Source organism: Andrographis paniculata, unplaced genomic scaffold, assembly GCF_009805555.1.
Source record: "Andrographis paniculata isolate CXL003 unplaced genomic scaffold, ASM980555v1 Contig52END, whole genome shotgun sequence".
NCBI classification, from domain to species: domain Eukaryota; kingdom Viridiplantae; phylum Streptophyta; class Magnoliopsida; order Lamiales; family Acanthaceae; genus Andrographis; species Andrographis paniculata.
The window spans coordinates 3,913,982-3,937,631 of record NW_026137587.1 but is presented as its reverse complement, the minus strand read 5'-3'; the positions used below and the strand labels follow the sequence as shown (position 1 = coordinate 3,937,631).

At 31.9% G+C, this 23,650-nt stretch overlaps 1 protein-coding gene and 1 long non-coding RNA gene across 2 annotated transcripts; both read left to right on the top strand.

The window, feature by feature from the left end:
- The first annotated feature begins 4,934 nt into the window (after positions 1–4,934).
- Positions 4,935–8,641, top strand: LOC127253978 (uncharacterized). Its single transcript, XR_007839380.1, has 3 exons — positions 4,935–5,113; positions 6,728–6,981; positions 8,161–8,641. It is a non-coding gene; the product is annotated as an uncharacterized LOC127253978 (long non-coding RNA).
- A 12,657-nt stretch (positions 8,642–21,298) lies between these two features.
- On the top strand, positions 21,299–23,366 carry LOC127254956 (uncharacterized). The gene is made up of 3 exons (XM_051280325.1): positions 21,299–22,061; positions 22,196–22,368; positions 22,958–23,366. Exons 1-3 carry the CDS (start codon positions 21,483–21,485, stop codon positions 23,127–23,129), a joined length of 924 nt encoding a protein of 307 aa, XP_051136282.1. The 5' UTR covers positions 21,299–21,482; the 3' UTR covers positions 23,130–23,366.
- The last annotated feature ends 284 nt before the right edge of the window (positions 23,367–23,650 follow it).

Below are 23,650 nucleotides of genomic sequence, written 5' to 3'. Positions count from 1 at the left end.
AAACGGCTTTAGATGCTATCAAGCAGGCATTGGTTCATCCTCCAGTCTTGATGCCTCCCAAACAAGGTCGGCCACTCAAACTTTATTTGGCAAATACATATGAAGTGGTTAGTTGTTTATTGGCGCAGGATGGTGATGACGGGAAGGAAAGGGCAATTTACTATCTCAGTAAAACCCTTACAGGACCAGAACTGAATTACACTATGCCAGAAAAAATGTGTTATTCATTGGTCTTCGCTTGCACTAAACTCGAGCATTATTTGCTGCCCAGAAGAGTTGAGGTCATATCAAAGGTGGATCTCATCAAATTGATTTTACAGAGACCTACTATGAAGGGCAGACTCATGAAATGGGCCATCAAATTGGCTCCTTTCGATCTTCAACATTCCCCGCTGAGGGCAATTAAGGGACAAGCAGTAGCCGACTTCTTGGCAGAATTCTCACAAGTCGGGTATTCTCTTTGTGATAGTGTCCGACCATTTAGTTGTGCATCATATCTGGATAATCTACAGGTCGGATGTGTGCCTTATATAAGTACCAGAACATGGTTGATGTTCTTTGATGGTTCTACCTCTGGAAACAAATCGGGGGCAGGGGTCTTTTTGCAAGGACCTGATGGTCAAAAGATCAACTTACAACTACGATTGGAATCCATGACCCATAATTCGGCAGAATATGAAGCTTTAATTTTGGGTTTGGAGGCTTTAATTGCCAGGAAGGTCCAGTCTGTAATCATAAGGGGGGATTCTCAATTAGTAGTCAACCAGGTAAACAATCAATATGTGTGCAATTTCCCTCATCTTCGCAGATATAGGGACATTGTGAGTCGGCTACTGACAAGAATCTCAGAGGTAATAATTGAGTTCATTCCGAGGAAAGAAAACCAACGTGCTGATGAATTGGCTCAAAGGGCATGTAAAGGAATTCTGGAGGATATGTGGTCGGAGGTCAAGTCGGGCATAGAAGGAAAGACAGACCCGATCTGCGAAGTTACGGTCGGGCAGGAGACTATCGGACAGGACCCCGACTGCGAAGTTACGGTCGGGCAAGAGGATATCGGACAGGACCCCGACTGCGAAGTTGCGGTCGGGCAAGAGGATATCGGTCAGGAGTCCGACTGCGAGGTTACGGTCGGGCAAGAGGATAATGGACAGGAGCCCGATTACGAAGTTTTTATCGGACAGAAGTCCGATGGCGAAACAGTGTCCGATTGGAGAACAGAGCTTATCCTGTATTTACAGAATCCTGGTGCGAGTGTTTCAATTGCGACACGATTGAAGGCTTTACGTTTTCAATTGATAAATGGAATTTTGTACAAGAGATCATTTGAAGGTTTACTTTTGAAATGCTTGGGATCTAAAGAAGCTCTAGAAGTGATGACAGAAGTACATGGTGGGATATGTGGAGCTCATCGGGCAGGTCTCAATATGAGATGGGCCATTCATCGCTTGGGTTTTTTCTGGCCTAAGATTTTTGAGGATTGCATACAATTTGCAAAAGGCTGCCTGGAATGTCAGAGACATGGAAACTTGAATCATTTGCCAGTAACCGAATTGCAATTCTTGGCAAAACCATGGCCTTTTAAATCGTGGGCTATGGATATTATTGGTAAGATACATCCTGCTTCATCGAAACATCACTGTTTCATTTTGGTCGCGACTGATTACTTTACCAAATGGGTGGAAGCAGTTGCTTTGAAAAATGTGGATCAGAAAGAAGTGATAGACTTCGTTTTGAACCAAATTATTTACAGATATGGTATTCCTCAGTCTATAACAACCGACCAAGGCTTGGTCTTTACAGGGGAAAAGTTCTCTAATTTCTTGGCAGAATTCGGTGTTCGGTTACATCATTCTTCACCATATTATCCCCAAGCCAATGGACAGGCGGAAGCAGCAAATAAGATTATCATTGGGATTATAAAGAAGATGATTGAAGGGAACCCAAGAAAGTGGCATTTGTTATTGTCTCAGGCTTTATGGGCACATAGAAATGCCAGAAATACGGCCACAGGGTTCTCACCTTACCAACTTACGTTTGGCCAAGATGCTGTTTTACCAGCCGAAATTCGAGTGTCATCTGGCCGAACAGAATTTACTGATAGTGATCTTACAAAGGAATACCAACAAATTATGTTGCAGCAGTTAGAAGATTTGGATGTTAACCGTCTCCATGCAATAGATCGAAGTGTGAAACAGAGTGAAATCAGAGCAAGGAGTTATGGAAAGAAAGTTCTTCACAGGACATTCCAAAAAGGAGACCTAGTCTGGAAGACCATTCTTCCTACATATAAGAAAACCGATCAATTGGGAAAGTGGTCACCGAATTGGGAAGGACCATACATTGTTCAAAAAGATATTGGAAATGGCGCGTTCATTATTGTAAATCATGAAGGTAGAAGAGTACATGATTGTATTAATGCTAAATATCTGAAGAGGTATTATCCTGCCTTTTCAGATAACAAAACTGCCTGAAACCACATATTATTCAGAACCCATTTATGGGGGTTCGAACCTACTGGAAGGTTCATTTCTGTTAGTCATCGTGTAGTTGTGAGAAATTTTCTGTCTCTGAATCAGACTTTTCATCCCAGTGAGTGGATATTAGCTCTGGTTCTTCTTCAATAAGATCTTCCAAGTCTGGTCGGTACCTTTCCCATTGGCTTTGCATGTCATCTAGATCTTGATGGGTACGTGCTTGCATGTCTGTTAGGGCTTGATGTTCACGGTCAACAATGGTACGCAATCTTGAAAAGACTTTTCGTTGATTGGAAAATATGTTATCCCAACCAAGGTCTGGAAGTATGGTTGCTGCATGATTTTCAATCATTTCCATGTGATGATGGAGATCAGGGATGCGGCTGAGGATGTCATGAAGAGGTTCATACCCCTCAATGACTTTTTCCATCAGGAGGATGACGCGATGAATAGTTCTTCTACCTCGTTGGGAGAATCGGAATTTGAAGTCTAGTTGCTTGAGTATATATAACAAGTCTTCTGCATGGCCTCCAATAGGGTGATTACCTACAAAGAAGGGTTGAAGAACACCCTCCCAGTTGCTTGATGGAACATGAGGTCGGTCATTCGCCATGTTTGTTCACACTTTCAGTGTTTTGATTTTTAAAATATGCTTGGGAATATGTTTCTTAAAATGTGAGAAACAGTGTTCTTTTAAAGAAGGAGTTTGGTTCGTTTCCTATAAAGTTGGGAATTGAAAGGTGATCCTTGTTTTGAGAGAAGAAAGAAAAAAATGGATTACTAAGTCAGTTGTTGTTACAAAGGGGGAAATATTACAACAGTGCCCCTAGGGCAGTTTTTATTTGTGTCCATTTGTTTTCATCCCTGGATAGCCTTCTGGTAATGGCAGCCGTCTGATATCTTCTGATGAATTGGGATCGGGCTTGGGTTTTCAGCTCTTGATCCAATTCAGCCTCATTTTTGGTATACTTCTCAAGCAGATGCTGTTCATTGGTAATTTGCTTATCCAGGGTAGACTGTTCTTTCCTCAGCTCCCGCAATTCTGCCTCCTTTTTCTGAATGGCATCATCAACCAGAGCTTTCGTGATATGAATCTTCAGGAGTAGTGCAATATGGACGGATCGTCGGAGTTAGTACTTTCGAGGCTGAAAATGGACCTTCTGGAAGGGTTCCGTCGAAAGGAAGGGCAGGCATGTATTGATTCGCCATAGTTAGAATGTTTTGGGATTGTGATTCACACAGGCTTGTATTGCGAAGATGGAAGTTTATCAGGCGTGTTTCAGTAACTGGTGCAGTTGCTAAGGGAGTTTTTCAAGAGGGTAGTGATTTATGAACTTCCAAACATTGATTGTTAAATGGCGTTTGAAAGTCCCTTGGCGGCGGGCAAGTTGTTACGTACGAAATTTAGAATTAGGTTAAAAGCCCAAGGTAAAAAAGAAGAATGGGCCTGGCAATAGGGTTGATTGAACTGGCTGAAGGACACCGTGAGGAAATCAAGGAAAATAAATTTATTTATTTATTTCTAAGGAAAATACAGGACGGAAGGTTCTCAGGTCGGTAGGTCCTCAGGACGGAAGGACTTCAGGTCGGTAGGTCCTCAGGACGGAAAGACCTCAGGTCGGAAGGTCTTCAGGTCAGTAGGTCCTTAAGACGGAAAGTCATTAGGACGGAAGGACCTCAGGTCGGTAGGTCCTCAAGACGGAAGGACCTCAGGTCGGAAGGTCTTCAGGTCGGTAGGTCTTCAAGACGGAAAGTCATTAGGACGGACGGACCTCAGGTCGGTAGGTCCTCAAGACGGAAGGACCTCAAGTCGGAAGGTTTTCAGGTCGGGAAGTCCTCAAGACGGAAAGACCTCAAGTCGGAAGGTTTTCAGGTCGGGAGGTCCTCAAGACGGAAAGACCTCAAGTCGGAAGGTTTTCAGGTCGGGAAGTCCTCAAGGCGGAAAGACCTCAAGTCGGAAGGTTTTCAGGTCGGGAAGTCCTCAAGGCGGAAAGACCTCAAGCCAGATGGTTCGCAAGTCGGGAGGATTGGCGGTCGGACCCATACTATTGTAGATTGGCAGTCGGGCCAAAAGAGCGGAAGGTCTGTGGTCGGCTCAAGGAGTGAAATATAGGGAATTTTTGGTCTGCTGGGGACACGTGTCAGCATAAGAAAGGTTGGAAGACGGTTGAGAAGGAGACGTTGTAACCGTTCGGGTGACGGTTTTCAGTACGGTTTCCCAGGGAATATTTAAGGATTTGGATCATCATTTGGCAAGGGATCTTCAATCAACTTCAACAAAGCAAAGTCAGATTTGGGGATCACCACTTTAAATTTCAGTCTTTTATTTTCCAGTTTATTTTCTGTACCATACAGTGTTTAGAGATTCCTAATCTCAGGCACTAATTAATCAAGTTTAAGGATATTTTCTATATCTTTGAATTTTACTTTATTTTTGTTGAAAAATTACATCAACAAGTATCATTTCCCCGTTCTTGCGAAATTGGTGGTGTGATGTCGTGAATTCGTGCTATCTTCTAGGGATTTGTGATCGAATTGATTTAATTCAACGTTTTGTTATCGATGTTTATGCTGGGGGCACTTCTGCGGTTTGGATCCGTTGCCGCTTGGGTTTTTCATCTGATTGCAAGGATGGGGTAAGAACATGATTGATTTGTTAATTATCGAGGAAATCGGTTTCAATTGGATTCTCTATTTCGATACGAATACTTCTGTTGAAATTCTTTTTTTATAAATATTGTCTTTTTATGATTGCCTTGCTGTTGAGTTATAGTTAATTCGTAGGTTGGATCTTGGCCATTTATGAGCTTTGATGATGCTTTAACAGTTCTATGTATTCTCCTTGTTTCGAGTTTTGCAGTGTTTTCTTTGTTTGAATCACGTTGCAACTTTATTTTATTTTTTTATGAGAGTAGAAAGAGTTTATTTGTTTATTATTATTATTATTAATTTGGATGAGAATTACAGTATTATCTAAGAAGGAAGGGGAAAAACAAAGTACAAATAACTAGCTAGGGGAAATATAGAGAAAAGCTGTGGAATGACAATATTGCAGGGAAGAGTCACCAAAGAAAACCTACAGCCAAACTGATAATTCTTCATTTTCTTTTGCACCATGTTTGGTGAAAAAAAAAAAAAAAATAAAAATACAGTGGTTTGTTTGCACTTCGAGGTAACGGTACATGAGTATATGGAGGTGGATCACATTACAGACAATAGTAAGAGAGGTAACACTCAAGCAAATAGCTACTTCTTTAGATTGTTGGATAAATTTGGATAAATTAGATGGATCGATGAGGGAAAATTCAAAACACAACAAGATTTTAAGATTTAGGTGTATTGATGTATTGGGATAATGAATGTTTCTACATATCTGGTGTTCTCCTAATATAACGACACACTTAAGAATGGATTTAGTGGGGTGGGAATGACCGCCTTTGAAAGATGATGTCTGAGAGTCCATGTTGAACTTTGTTCATGACAATAGCGTTTCGCCTTTTTGCTCACAAGTCAGGAATGTTGACTATCAAGTTATATGTGATTAGAAGTCTGTATGGGTATAGCTCGTAGAAACTTTCACTCAGAGAAGCCATCATGTTTAAATCCCTCATTTCAATTTGAAGACATATTATAGGATTTTTTTTTTTTTTTTTTTTTTTAAATTTATAATTTTTGTACTTATCTCATTTTTCTGCTGATTTATCTTTATAACCCTGAAAGCCTTCCCTCTTGTATGGATACTTAACCAAAAAATAAACTTTACGAAAGCTCTATTACAATGGGGGTGGGGGTGGGGGGTGGGGGATAATAGTTCTAAGATATTCTCATTATCAACTTTTTTGGAGGCCAACTCAAGTCATCAAGTTCTGTAGGTTCGGCAAAGTAGGAGTTCTTAGCAAATAGCACTTGTAATAAAATTGACAGACCCCACTATCATAAGTATGAACTGATACATATCATATTGGGTAGTATATTTATACATCATCTTCTTGTTATTAAAGTGAAAATAAATCTAGCTATGCAGAACACCCAATTGGTGCTAGGATTGTCACTATCTTTACTTAAGAGCAGATAGCATTTTATCGACAGTTCTAATTTGACAATTGTTGATGAAATGCTTGAAACTGTGATTGGCTAGAAAAGTTCTGTTAATTAATTTTATGACATCATTTTGTTTGAAATCTGAAGTATATTGTAGGCCGTTTTTATCATATTCAGCTGATCTTTGCTGCATCTATATTCAATTGCAGTGCAGTGGTTGTCTTGGGCATGATACTGAGCCCCAATTGATTTCCTTATTTAGCTGTTCAATTGGCAGAATACATCGTCCCTGGCCAGCTAAAAATTACACCATTCCCAAGAAATTTAGACAGCCTATTCTCCTGAGATGGACCATGGAGAAGTACTATCATATGGATGCATCTCTTCTGAAAATGTGCTTGATCAGCTGCATGATGTTCATGTGCTGCATCTTCGATCAAATATTGTATATTTGTTAGTCACGGTAAGTTATTACATAAAACCAGATTTATTTTTGAACTTCTATCATTTGTGAAGGAAATCATGTCATAATTGTATTTTGTTAATGTGATTGTTTTTTCTTGCCTCTTTCAATAATCCACTGATGCAACCAGTTGGTGTAGTGCTTCTCAGCTGTCTTTAAAGTGCCAAATTCCCATTTAACCCTGCCTCTGTTTGCAAGGAAAAGAAACAAATCAAAAAAGAAAAATCATAGGATTTTTGGTTCTGTGCTGTTCATCATTTCCTGCTTGGCTTAAGTTAAAATTGAACTTGACCATCAGCATTTAGTGCCTGAAAATCTATTAGTATTTGCATACTGTTTTTAGCTATTTCATCTTTAGTTGGTGGTTGTATGTCTGGTTACCCTTTTTTATTTAAGTGTTTATTTTGTTTGTCTTTGTACTTTCAAAATTTTTAACTACAATAAAGAGAGTCAATTGTTGTTCAGAAAATAAATAAATAAAAATGGCTGGTGGCAATACAAAGCCAGTCAATTTGTTAAAGTTGCATGAACATAAATTTATTCTAGAACTTCATTTATAAACTAGTTGAACAGTGTCAAATTTATCCTAGTAGTAACAAAAATATATTCTATATCCTAGTATTAAGTAGAATATATTCTAGTATTCAATAGAATAATTTAGTACTAAATAAAATACATACATTTTAAAAACCAAATATTCGATTCATTGTGCCTAGACTAGGTTCATTCGATTCATTGTACCCAAACTAGGTTCTTTACTTTCTCTACTTAGATGTGCCTATAGTAGTTATAAGTATTCTACTCAATTGATTGTGCACGGAATCTAGAAAATACGACTCAGTTTTTCCTTTCTTCTCTTTGACAATCAGATTGCCATTCAGTCTCTAAATTTCAAGAATTTTTCCCCTGGTGATTTATAGGAATTCCCATATGCAGCATATATGTTACTACCTCTTCAAATGCCTTCAGGCTAGAAATTGTGCCTCGAGTTAATGAGAGACACCTTGATATGTATCATTGTCGTGTTTATAAGTGAAGTGAATTACTGGAAACTCATTGCTCACCTCCTGGTCTTCATTCACAGAAATTTATTTCTGCATTATTATTATGTTTTGGTAGTTCTTACTGCAATTCTAAGATTATTACACTCAAGTTTCAACCATTTGAACATATTGGCAGCAATTGGTCCGTACTCAGGAGCTGAAAAGATGTACAATTTAGTGATATTGATGCCTGCTTGCTTGGTTGACAAATGACTGAATGTAGCTTCTTGAAGAAATGTTGTATAGGTATCTCTAAATTGTTATATTACTGAAACAAGGTTGTATTGTAGCCCAACATAGCAAATTGTTCGAGATTTGTTGCAATATTTCTTACAATTATTAAAAGTATGCTTTCACTGCTGTTAAAAAAATGCTGGAAGAATGAGAAATCGCTTCAGGCAACTTCTTAACTAATGTACTAGGTGTTTCATATATGTGGATACGCATTGATTACTCGCACAGATAAGATTGATTCAGTGCACGTTACGACAATACATGTACATCCTCTAATTCTTGGTACTGCATTTTAGCTTATGTTCTAATTGTATTTTGAGTAACAAATATTGTGGCTTGGGGTTGATTCCTCTCTAGACACTCTTCAATTCACCATTGTTTTCGACTTTGGTTAGCAGAAAAATCTCATATTATATTTTTGTTAGTGTAATTTCTCACGTTGAGGGATGAATGAAAGTAGAAATTTTCCGGTGAGTTTCTTATCAGTTTTACAAGATCTGTGCTTGCTGCTGCTATATTCAGTTTGTGCAATTTTTTAGTATGTTTTACAATTGTTAAATAGGTAGTTAGAATGTTATTAATTTTGTTTGGGGGTCTGGATTTTGAGTTGAGATTTGAATAGTAAAAATTTTGAAATTGAATAGTTGTATGATGTGATATAAACAGGTGTTAATGTGATGTTTTGAATGTAAAATTGATTTTTAATATAATATAAAAAATGATAAATAAGTATTTGATTTAATATTTTTGGGAAAAAAATGGGATGAAAAGTGTATTTGGGGGAGAATTTCCCGAACAAACACACCCTAGAAATTTGGTCTTCGAATAAATGGAAAGGTTTTGCGCAAAATCTTCTCTTTGGTAGTAGGATTTTCAATAGGCCTTTACTATTTATAAATTCTTTTTCTCTAAAAAAATAAAATAATTTTTTTTATTAAAAATTAATTTACATTCAAAATATCAAAGCAATATTCATTTATATTATATTAAAGAATTATTTCAACTTATTACTCCTCATTCCGTTATGCAAATGTGTGCTCATTTGACCGAATACGTATTTTAATATAAGTGAATAATAAATGTTATTTTTTTCTTTTATAGTAAAAAAATGCAAAAGTATAATGATTTTTTACTTAAAAAGAATACGAAAAATAATTTTTAATAACAACCCAAAAAGAAAAATGAGTATAGATTTGAATGACGAGAGGTAGTATTATTTTTTTTAAAACACATATAGTAACCCCACAAAAGATATCTCAAACATAATTTTGTTTAGTTGTGTTTTCTAACACTTAACTTACACTATCTATACACAGTAATTTTTATTTTTTAATATCAAATTATATATTTACTTTTATATAATATATTATATACAAAATTTATTTTTCATTTAAAAAACCACATTAAATATGCATGTCCATTTTAGTGGGTCTTATAGGTCTGTTTACCTCTTTTTTTTTTTCATGCTTCTGTTTTATCCCATTTTAATGATATTGAGTGAAATGGTAGTAATGTGTGTTAGGCTTAAAAAAGATTTTGGGTGGGCAGATGTTTGAAGGTCAATAGAATGGCTGCAATGGACAAACTCGATGAAATTTGATCATGGGGTGAATCTACGTAGATGTAATGATTGAGATATATAGAAGAAATTTTTGTGAGGAAAGCCGTGCATCTGAAATGGAATCCACCGGAATGGCGACCGGACTATATAGTAGCTTATCGTCCAATCAATAGACGGACTGGACTACCCGTGCGATTTAATCATTGATTGAAGGTGTGGCTTGGATATTAAGATACAAGTCTTGCTGATTACCCGAAGAAAACTATCGGAGATGAGGACGTGAAGGATATAGGTTGAGGTCTCGGGATCGTCTCTCCCGCTTGTGTGATTGGGGTATTGATGTGCATTTTGTCATTTAATTATGTATGGAGTCGATATTTTAGTTGAAAAAACATGGGTTGGAACCCTCGGCCAAGTTGGAAGCCGAACTAAGTCAACATCTTTTGTGTGCCTTATTCATCTGCCACCAGCTTTAGTTGTTTGGAGCCTTTATAAACAACATATTCAGATTTTAATATATATATATATATATACACACATTCGTGTTAAGAACTGGATATCTCGATCAATAGTTGGTAGATTGAAGTAGTTGGACCAACAATATGTAATATTTTGAATAAAAAATACTACTTTTGTTCGGTTCTAAGGGTCTCATTTATTTTTTGCATGATGATATTTGAATATTAATTATTATATCAAAATACAATATAAATTAAAAAAAAAATTGTAAAATTATTTTCATTAGTGTCTTATAATATTAATAGAAGATATTCATATAAAAAATTATATAAATATAAAAATATTTTTAATGTTAAGTACAAGATGCAAAAAAATAAATATGATATTTAAAGGCGGATGGAGGAAATATTATATATATATAGATAAAGCGTTGTGGATACTTAAAAACACAATTAGACTTTTTTTAGGTAATGAAAAATCTTTGGATGGCCTTTGTTTATGTCATAATAGTCTATTTTTATCTTCCATGAAAAATCTTTGGATGGCTTTTGTTTAGGGCATAACCATGTTTGTCACGGCGCCCTTTCCCTTTTGGAGTACGGTGCCGGTGGACCGTTATATCATTATGGTGGCGTAGCGTCTGCCATGGCGATAAAATGATAAACGCAGCGCACTATGTATAATATTTTAAATATATATACGTATATATCTATATATAAATGAATATCACTAAAACACTAACTAATAATAGTAATATAATATATACATTATACTGTTAATACTAATAGCTAATAATAAAATAATAATATAAAAAATAAAAAATAAAAAAAGAAAAGCATATAATGATATTAATATCAATGCCAACGACGATTCTGTGAAAGAAATAAAAATTCAAACTTGACTCACCCAACACGGTATTGAGCGGGGGACTGGAGCGGCAGGCAACAGAGGAGATAACAAAACAACGAATCGCGGACAGAAGCCAACGAATCGAATAAATTTCAAAAGGATTTTATATTTAGACGGGTTCAAGTTCAGTTCAAATAGGTGTGGGCCATAATTGGTGTTAGGACTCGGACCGGGCTAAAGAATACACGCCACTGCGTTGCCATACCGCCTTATGCCACAAGGCGGGGCGGTGAAACCTGACGCTCCCCAAAAAGTGCTAGAACATGGTGTCGTCATTATATATTATTATGTGTGGGCTAATTTGTCTGTCATTTCTTAATTATAGTTGTCGAATCATAATACTAATAACCAATAAAAGATAAAAAAAAAAAAAGTAGTATTCATTTACTTAGCATTTTTTTAAAATAATAATTACTGTTTAAATTTCTAATTTTGTGGAAAAAATACATTTTTCTATAAACTAGATCTAATTTGAAATCAAATTGCAAATAAACTTTATATACAATATATTTAATTGTTTTTAATTACATAGTAATCTTTTTACTTCGTGGGATGAAATTATAATAGTAGTATATAATATTGTTTTAATAGATTATATAATTTTATGATAAAATAGTTCAATATTTGTTTTAATTTATTTACTACGGATCCGAATTCTCACAATTTATTTATTAGCGGTTCTATAATATATATATTTTTGTTTCAGTCATATGTATTCATTTGTTTTTTGCATATAAATTTTTATAATATTATTTTATTTTTTTGTTTTACATAATTTGTTCCTATGTTCTATTTTCGTCTGTTCTAAATAATTTATTTATTTTTGGAAATATGATTATACAATTCAATTACATTTTAAACTTTATAATTTTCTTAATTTTAATTAACTATTTAGTTATCTTAATTTTAATATATAATTATTTTTATCATACAATAATTTAATTACTAATACACTTTTAATTATTTATTAATTATATTTTATCTAAATTCTCGTATCCACGGTAGTAGCCCCAAATTATTTAGGACGGATGAAGTAGTATATTTTACAGGTAATATTACAATAGAAAGACAAAATGATAATTTTATCTTAAGTTCATTTACTTTCTAACGGTATTATTTATAATATTATGTAAAATGTATGAATATTATTTTATTAAAGTAAAAAACCATTTTTATGAAATGAATATATTTGAGTTGGATAAACGAAAATGACAAAATAGCTACATATGAATTATCATACTACCTCCGTCCTAAAATAAGAGTGTCATTGCTTTTTACGATTAAATATTTAAATATTAATTATTATATTAATATATAATACAAAAAAAAAAAAATATTTCTATTAGTCTCTTATAATATAAAAATATAATTATATTTGTGGAGTAAATTATACAAATATAAAATTATTTTGAACGAATTATGCAAAAAATAAATAGTATTCTAATTAATATTTTAAATTGAATTTTCATTTATTATTATTAATTTTCAAATATAAATCAGTCTCAATTCAATCACATCTAATTATGTTATTTTTCACTTGTCCCTTGACATACCATCAAACACTGTACATGTGTCTCAATGCACTTATTCTTTACTTACATCATTCATAATTAAGATCATGACACTAATAATAATAATAATTTTTTCCAATAATTTCTTCCCTTTCATGTCATATATTATATATATATATATATATATACACACACACACTACCCTAGATGTCGATTTCATCCCACAAGAAAAAATCTTGCTCAAAACTATCCTTAAAATGATCGAAACATATCTCTATGAGTTTGTACTAAAGTTTTTGTTGCTTGTTTAATTTCTTGTGAATAATCGTTTTGTGTGTATAAGATATGTAGAATTACAGTCAAATTGTGTCTTCGATATTATATTATTGGTAACGTTCAATCCTTGCAGGAGATTCATCTTCGGTACTGTAGATCAGTATTTGAACTCCGCGTTTTCTGAAAAAAAATACATTTTTTTTTTTACAAAATATTCCATCTAATATTATTTTAATACTAAACTCAAACCAAAATTTTACCAAACCTATAAAAAGAAACATAACCATTAGTTTATTTACATTCATTTGATATATATATATATATATATATATTTTGCATTCCAATTAAATAATAATAATAATAATAATAATAATAATAAGAATGTATTTTATGGTATTTTTTGTTTTAAAAAATTTGAGGTAAAATAGTATTTGATTTTATATTATATATATATATATAAAATAAGTACTTGATGTTATATTTTTTCTTCGAGAAAAAAAGAAAAATAAAGACACATGAGAACACAACCACGCCGGTAGACAAAATGTCAAATAGTATTTTATAATTTAGTCCAATGTTGACCAAAATCAACATTGTCATTTTAAATTAAAAAAATAAAAAAATATATAATTTTATATGTATTGTTGATGTGGCATTGACGTAGCGATGACATGTCAATCGTGTCAGCATTATATTATAAGGGCGGGCTAACGTGGCAAATCCGACACCAGAGGACTATTTTAGCGAAAAAAAATTGACTTGCAGAACTATTTTCAGATATAGTCAATTTAAAGTTTTAAAATGATAAAAGAGACCAAATACCAGACTAAAAAAAATACAGTTTACCCTGGATCAAAATTTAAACATTCTCAATCTAAACTAAATATACCAAGTATTTCTACTATTGATAAAAATTTTATCCTACAAAATATCAAATCAAACATCTATTTGTTATTTTATATATTATATTAAAAATCAAATTTACATTCAAAACATTACATCAATACATATTCATCGTATCATACAATTATTCAAATTTCAAATTTTCACTATCCAAAATGAGCAAATCCCAAATCAAAATCTAAATTCGTTCGTTTGTCAAACTTCACAATCTTTACCATTCATTTATTTTTATTTTTTTTCTCGAAAATATCAAATCAATATCTATAATTTATTTTCTATATTATATTGAAAATAAATTTTACATTCAATATCTATTAATATCACATTATACAACTATTCTAATTCAATTTTTTTTTTTATTATTCAATTTCAACTCAAAATCCATACTTATTTGAATTGAAATATTTTGTTCATATATATACAAAGAAATAAACAAGTAAATTTTAAATAAAGAATTGATGAAATCATATAAATAAATCTATTGAGAGATAGACTTTGTAATTTTTAACCATTAAAGTAATGAATGAATGACATTATTCTATAGAACAATAATATATGAAGTATAGATCAATAGAATAAAATTTATGTTAATATAATATAATGTAAATAAAATATATGAATTTATAATACATGATAATAGTTTATATAATTCATATTATCATTCTCCCAATACAAATTATAGTTCATAATATAACATATTTGTAAATTTGAATTGTCAGTTCATTGTAATAATATATATAACATATTTAGCAATTGAAGATATGTGTTGATAGACCATATTTTATATATTTTGATTAGCCATAACCAGAAGTCTAACTATTTTTTTTTTTTATGACGTAGGAATCCGCAGCCGCTACCCGAAAGTGCGCACCGGGTAAATCTCCGGTTGAACCTAATACTTGCAAATCAGGCCCGACGGAAAAGTCACACTAGGCAAATCATGTGTGGCAGGTGACCTCAGGTGTCGGAGAATTTGAACCCATGATCTCACGAAAGTCTAACCATATTTTAAATGTGTGTCTAGTAACTTTCCATGATCCTATTTTTGTCCTACTAAATTATTCCTACTTTACATTTTTTTTTTCATACTAAAAATCAATTAGTCTATAAATTCAAAGGCAAAGATAAATAGACAAATAATAATAAGCAAGCATATGGTAATAAACCCTTTAATTGCAAGAAAGATAACAGACCTCCTATATAATTCAATACAATAAGGTGCTATATAAAAACATGTATTGTAGACTTTATATATCGTTCTGTGTTGTCTATACATATATTTACTGTGTTAAAAATCAATAATACATTGTATTGTATATTATATTATCATGTGCTTTTAAAATATATGTTGTATATTATATTACTCTTTTCGTCCGCCTCTAAGATCACATTTACATTTTGCGTCATTGTACTTAATATTAAAAATATCTTTATGGTTGTATAGTTTTTTGTACAAATGTCATTCTATTAGTATTATAAGACATTAATGAAAGTATTTTTGCAATTTTTTTTTAATTTGTACTACGTTTTCATATAATAATTAATATTCAAACGTCAATACGCAAAAAAAATGAAATCATTGAAATTGGACGGACGTAGTATTATTTATTTTTTATCTGCCTTATATATGTGCTAATTGAGTCGGTCAATGTGGAAATTAGAGTATAAGATATAACATTGACGTAAAGTTATAGAACAAAAATGAAATTCGAGGCAAAAAATTCATATTTCCTTCAATGTACTTAATTGCATGCCTAATTATTATTCGATTTATGTACGAATGCAAGGTCATACATGGATTGAAGCTCGGGTCGAAAGGCTCTAGCCTAAATTCGGGCTTCAAAATATTCGTTACTACTCTTGAAATCATCTTCCAACATGTGGTTTTAGTTATCTCCCATAATGGGTACACCTTTTCTTTGTCTTTATTGCACAATTATTGACGACGACGATGACCATGATGAGAGGAAACATGGAGAAAAAGATAAGGATCCTAAACGATGTCGTACAATTATGTTTAGTCGGGATCGGAGTTGACATGAGACGTAAACAAACAGCTTTTATACACACATATATATATATATATGTTAGAGTGAATTACTCTCTTCGTCTTATTTATCGTGTTCATATTTCTATTTTCCTCTCTGTCTTATTTATTTTGTCAATTTTTTTTTTTTTTGTGAAGAAAAATAATGCACTTTAATTTTATTTAAAAATTTTTAATTATAATTTTTTAATTATAATTAAACTAATTAGTTATGTTAATTTTAATCTATAATTATTTTTATTATACAATAATTATTTTCAGTGATACATTCTTATTTATTTATTAATTATACTCCTTCTAATTTCTCGTGGCCGTAGCCAAAACTGAGGAAGTAATATTTTGTATTGATTTAATTTCAATATAATACCTCTTAATACTATTAATTTTTTTTTTGTTAAATTAGATGCAAAATAGGTTGAATTATAAAGAATATTATCATTATGATGGCGCCATATTGTAAATTTATTGAATTATAATACATAATTATGTTGAATGATTATAGAGTGAAAATAAAAACATGATAAAAAAATATTAACAGATATGTTAAAAAAATTATAAAATAATATGGTCAGTTTATATATATATATATAATTATTGAACAATATATTATATTGATAGGTGGCTAACCCTAATTGGCCGATGACAAATTGATGGTGATGGGATATGTCGGAAAATTAAGACTAACACGGAGATGACGATTGTATATTGACGATTATATATTTGTAAGAATGATTACGGTGCTAATTTGGACATGCTGATTCTTTGGATCAGTACATGTTATATATGCAAACAATATATATTAATATTGCATATATACATGTTATACATAATAAATGTATTTGTTATTTTTTAATAATAACATGTGTGTTGTATATAGGTATGTCATGTGCTAAAATCAACTGTTGTGTGCGTTGTATGAGACTATAGCATGCGTTGTTAGTTCATGTACTGTATTTGTATTATATTAACATATGCAATGTGTTATTTGTAGTAATATTATATGTTGTCTAATAGCATACGATGTGTTGTTCATCACAGGTTTAGCCGCAACCTATATATATTCTTATTTCATTTATCCTATCCTATTTGTGCTTTTTATCAGTTTGTTCGGAAAAATCATGTTGTGGAATTCGTTCGACTACATCCATGCACGTGTCGTATCACGATTAGAACTCTCAAACCACTCTAAATAATCATGTTGTGGAATTCATTCAATTACATCCAAATGTATAGTTACTCCGTCATTGGTTTTTTTTTTTTTTTTTTTTTGAATTGTTATAAAAAAAAATAAAAAAAATTCTTGTTTCTTTTGAAAGTAAAAATTTATTATACTTTTATATTTTTTTTTACTATAGAAAAATAACAATTATTACTTATTTTTATTAAAACTCGTGTCCAATCAAATGAATATTCATTTGCATGACGATGAAGTGTATATATATATATATCAATCACTTTTAGCATTATTTACAAACACTCAAGAATTTCTTTTGACATAATTCATTCAATGCCATTTTCAAAAGATGTTACATTAATATTTTTCCATTTTCTAAAATTTTTTGAAATTATATTAAATAAAGTTTTTTTTTTATAAAAAAGAAATAAATCAAAATTAAACTCCAAATAAATAGAACCGATGTGTATGGATGAGTCGATGTGTCATGCGACGGTTAATTGAAAGTTTGGTCGATTGTCGCTATCAACTTTGATAAAAAGTCCCTTTAACAATAATTGATCGATCACTTACCTAAGACATTATTGTTGCTAAAATATCGGCAATGCTTCCCATTCATATAAATCATTTACTAAAGTCATCAAAAATTTTATCTCACCATGTTTAGGCATAAGAGGAAATTATAAATGGAACTTATATAATTATTATTTATGGAGCTACGTAGATATTATATTGAATTAGTTTTGTTATTTGACCTAATTAACTCCAGCAAGTATCTCACTTTTACAAATTTATTACGTAAAATATATGTTATATAAAATAATTAATTTATTAATATGAACGTAAAATTTTATATGAATAGTGATGAAAGTTCTACAATACGAGTAAAAAAATAAATAAAATTTAAAATGATATAGCATAATGTGGTAAATATAGAAATAAAGATAGAGAAGATCCATAAAAGGATCATACATTAGTTTCAGCCAAGGTTTACTGAGTCCGCATTTTCATAGAATGGAGGGGAGGCGAAGGGAGGAGAAAGAATATTAAATTTGTAATAGCGTGTTTGGTTCATATGGAAGGGAAGGGAGGCGAGGCAATGGAAAATAGTATTTTTGTGTTTGATTAAGACAAGAGAGAGAAGGAAAAGTATAATAATTTTACTATTTTACCCGTGTTATATAAATAAAAAAATAAAAGTATTTAATAAAATTCGATTAATTTATTTATAAAATGTGATACAAAATTTATTTGTCTAATATAATAAAAACAATAATTACATTATTACGTCTTGAAAGAATCAAATACTTTATACATTAGTTATTTATTAAATTTACCAATAAAGATAAACAATAGTTTTACGTATAAATAATAACACTATAACAAAAATTATATAAACTAAGTATATTATAAATATATTTTATATTTTACAATTTATAATTTTTTAATATTAATTAAACTATTTAGTTATCTTAATTTTACTCTATAATTATTTTTACTATACAATAATTATTTTTATTAGTACATTTCTTAATTACTTACTAATTATATTTTATCTAAATTTTCGTATCTACAATAATATGCTCATATTACACGGGACAAAAGATATAATTATATGCTAATTTGTAATTTATTAAAAAATTATTATAATTAAACTTGATTAAAAAAATTAATTAAAACTATTTCAAAATATATAATATAATTTTAATATATATTAATATTTATTTGATATAATTAAAAATAAAATAAATAAATATTAAAAATTTAAAAGATGTTATAAAATTTCTAATAAAATATGTAAATGGTATAATAGGTAACTAGATAAAAAAAAAATTTGATAAAATTTCTCCCCTCCAAATTCCCCCAGAGGGAAGAAAAAAAATTAAAAGAAATTGACTCCCCTCCCCTCTAAAAAAAAATTTGACCCAAACACAAAAAGTTTTATAATTCCCTCTCATTCATTCCCCTTCCCTCCTAAACCCTCAAACCAAACACCCTATAACAGAAATGTACACAGCCGTGTAAAATTATAATGACCGTGTAACATGGTTATATATAATTATACACTGATATATATAACTACGTTGTTACATGGCCGTGTATAATTGTACATAACTGTGTTACAACATGGTCATGTATAATTATACATTGAAATATACATAGCCGTGTAACAACATTGCCGTGTATAATTGTATATGACCGTGTAATTTTCCGGTCAGCTGCCACGTCGCCTCCGTTATTTCCACGTCAGCAATTTTCGTTAAATTTTTAACGATGGGACCAAAATTGATTGGAATTATTTATAATGGGACCAAAATTGATTGAATTTGTTTATAATGAAACTAAAATTGATGAATTTTTTTATATTGAAATCAAAATTGATAAATTTTTGTTATATTACGACTAAAATTGATTTTTTTTTTCTATTTTTATTTATGTATAGTAGTTTGATCTATGCACGTTACCAATGGAGTATGCATATATATATATATATATATTTTTTTTTTTTAAATAGACCATTTTCCTTTTTGCTTAGAAGATTTTAATAAAATAAATGGCTAATATATTTAAAATAAATTCAGTTCGGTCCGAATCCGATTTGGTACAATATTTTTATACAATTGATCAATATACAAATCCATCAATACCTGAGAAAAAACAATCAATATTTAAATTTGATAAATGTATATTTTTAATTTAAATATAAAAAATGATTTAATTAACAATAATATTATATTGCTAAAAATATATATTGACCTATCTAAATGAGTATATATTTATACAAATATATTAATAAATAATATTTCTTCTACTTTAATTCAAAGTAATCATACAAAAATATAAAAAATATCTTTCATTTTTTTAAAATTATTTATTTTATAGATAAAAGTCGGCAAAAAAATATCCAAAATTTTTAAACATTTACATTAATGAATAAAATATTATTATTATTTTAATATATTACAATACTAAAAAAATATATACATTCAAATAGGACAGAAAGAATAATATATGTTCTCTCCGTCCTGGGATTTGGATTTTGAGTTGGGATTTGAATAGTAAAAATTTTGAATTTGAATAGTTGTATGATGTGATATAAATAGGTAATGACGTGATGTTGTGATGTTTTGAATGTAAAATTAATTTTTAGTATAATATAAAAAATAAAAAATAGGTGTTTGATTTGATATTTTTAGGAGAAAAATTTTGGATGAATAGTGGAATTTTGTCCAAATCTATCAAAGGAACACACCCTAGTAAGTAATTAAGAACTATATTAGTAAAAATAATTATTGTATAGTAAAAATAATTATAAATTAAAATTTAAAATAACTAAATAATATAATTAAGATTAAAAAATTATAAAATTTAAAATATAATTAAAGTATATAATTATATTTTAAAAGAAAAAAGACAAATTATATGAAATGAAAAAAATAAAAAATATAAATAAATTACGTGAAATAGATCAAATATTATATTGATCCGATTGTAAATACTAATTTGATAGAGATTTCGGATAAAAAAAATACCGAATCCGGATAGGATCCTATTGGAAATAGGTCCAATTGACAGACCGGTTCGGATCTCGAACCTACCAGACTATTCCCATATACTATGACCGAAAAATTATATTTTCTCAGTCATATTTAATTAATTAATTTATTTTTTTAATATCCGTGTCTATATAAATTGTTTTTTTTAAAAAAATATATAATTATATATTTTGATCTTATTTTAAAATTTAAAATTTTTTATTTTAATTAAATTATTTAATTATATTAATTTTAATTTATAATTTTTGTTATTATATTAAAATTATTTTTATTAATATATTTTTTAATTATCTACTAATTATATAATATTTAAATTCTTGTGCCAATACAAAGCGGACAAATTAATTGAAACAACTTAACGAGACCGGAAGGAATGAATACCTAACAGCGCTTTCAATACTTTTTAAAATACTTTTCAGAGGCTTGCGACGAAGACGATAGAACAGCAACAGGTGATGGTCGCCGGGCCCAACACCTCCGCCGTCGCCGGTGGGGCCAACCCTAATCCCATGGCCTGGCCCGCCACCACTACGACGCCAACGGCGCCTGCTTTTGCCACCTAATCCCCCTTCACGTGAACACTTCGCACTTCCATACTCAATTATTATTCCCCCGATCAACGTACAGAAATCATTTGTACCTATGCTCGCCCACTACCCGCCATTTCCATCTTACTCCTGCGCCACCACTCAACCTCCTATAAAACCCCAACCACACCACCCCCCCTCTTCTCCCTCCTCGCCAAGGAGGAGCGCCTGCGCCGCCTCTCATCGGATCTCCGATCGATCTATTGTTTCTCCGGAAAACTGAAATTAGTTGCAGTAACAATGCTATTGAGAAGCGCTTCGACTCCGCTTCTGAATTCATGGCTGCCCAATCCGGCGACCGGATCCGGGTCGCCCGAACCCGAGACCCTGCCCCAATTGACCCGAGCCCGATCGGTCGGGCTAGTGATGATGTCGTGCGAGGACGGCAGGTGCAATTCGAATCGGAGCGCGGCGGATTCCGATCCCAGAGATCGGAGGAGGAGTTTGAGGTTTCCGGCGGCCGGGAAAGCGTCGAGGTCTGTCAGGGAGAAGGACGACGGGCGGGAGAAGGGCTATATTTCGCTGACAAGCTTAGGGTTGGGCGCGGCGGCGGCGGCGACGGAGGAGGGCTGTGCGGCGGCGCCGGAGAGAAAGAGGGTCGCTGTTCCTCAAACGCTGGTGGCTGGCGGCGGCGTTGTGGGCGGTGGATTGGGCGGGATTTGCGGCGGCGGGAGAGGTTCCGATGACGGGCATTCGAGCTCGCCGGATCCCGGCCGGGAGTACGGACGCGAGAGCACGAACGCCTACTACGAGACGATGATACAGGCGAATCCGGGGAATCCATTGCTGCTGGCGAATTATGCGAAATTCTTGAAAGAGGTAAAATCCGTCGCGTGAAATCACATTGCATAGTATCCGCCATGGAATCACGAGCTCAATTGCATTAATTGATCAATCGACTAGGTTGTGATCGGATTAGGGTTTGATCATAATTTTGGGGATTTTTTCTCCAGGTTAAAGGCGACTATGCCAAAGCAGAGGAGTATTATGGCAGAGCAATTCTGGCGAATCCCGCCGACGGAAATGTGCTCTCGCTCTACGCCGATTTGATATGGCAAACACACCGTGACGCCGATCGAGCCGAAGCTTATTTCGATCAGGCCATTAAAGCCGATCCCGGCGACTGGTGAGCATCTCGATTTCCTGATCCCATATATGCTTATCTCCATTATCACTCCAAGTATTAAATTGTGTGTGTATATATATAAAGCGTAATTGGTAGTCATATAATACTATACTAGATCAATGCATAACGGTGTATATCTTTACGAGCTTAACTTGTGACAATTTATTGATGATTCTAAAATATTAGATATTCCGTTTTAGATATATTAGATATTGAGCCTGTCTTTTGTTGGCTATAAGCTCTTTCTTTTGATGATCAATATAATATTTTCTTGTCCTTCTCTAAAGGTCACATTTACCTTTTTGTTCCATTGTATTTAACATTAAAAATATATTTATATTTGTATATTTTTTTCCAAATGTCCATCTATTATTATTATAAGACACTAATGAAAGTATTCTTGCAATTTTTTGTTAATTTGTACTACGTTTTGATATAATAATTAATACTCAAAGATCAACACGCAAAAAGTAGATGAGACCTTTAGAGCCGGACGAAGTAGTACAATTTTCTAGTTTTTATAATTTATTTTTAGAGATTGTAAAAATTAAGTCAACATTTATTCATTTCGACTTGGGAATGTTGTCAGTTATGTGCTGGCTTCTTACGCTCAATTCTTGTGGGATGCCGAGGACGAGGAGGAGGATGAGGAGGAAAACCAACAGAAGACAAACCACCGAAGCAGTTCGAATTCGAATTCGCAATCTACACAGTTTTTGCGCCAAGAATCGCAATGGCCACCGCTGGCGGCGGCTTCTTGAACACTCTTAACAACATCGTTGTCGTCGTGTTGCGGTTGTCTGTGAGCTGATAGATTTTAACACTGTCTTGTTGTGTTGTGTTGTGTTGTGTTGTAAATAGGGTAGAACAAGAAGATGATTCTGACAGTAATAACACAGCTATCTATAAATCTATGGAATCTTATCTCGATATATATATATATATTGTTGTATTGTATCCTTGTTCTTGCATGAATGTGAATAGTGAATAATGTGGAAGTGGTCTCTTGTTTTCCTTTGTGTTGATTGGGACTATTCAATAAATTAATTAATTAGAAAAAAGAAAAAAGACAATATATGGTCTGAGGATTTAAATTGTATTGTGGTAACACTTTATATGTGCAATTTTGTTGTTAGATATTTTGAAGAAAAATAATGAAATTATAGTATTGATCATCAGTCTATATACAGTCAATAGAAAACTGACTCATTGACTCAAATTTAAATAATTAAATTTAAATATAAATATATTCAATCTAAAATTGAATATCTAAAATATCTTT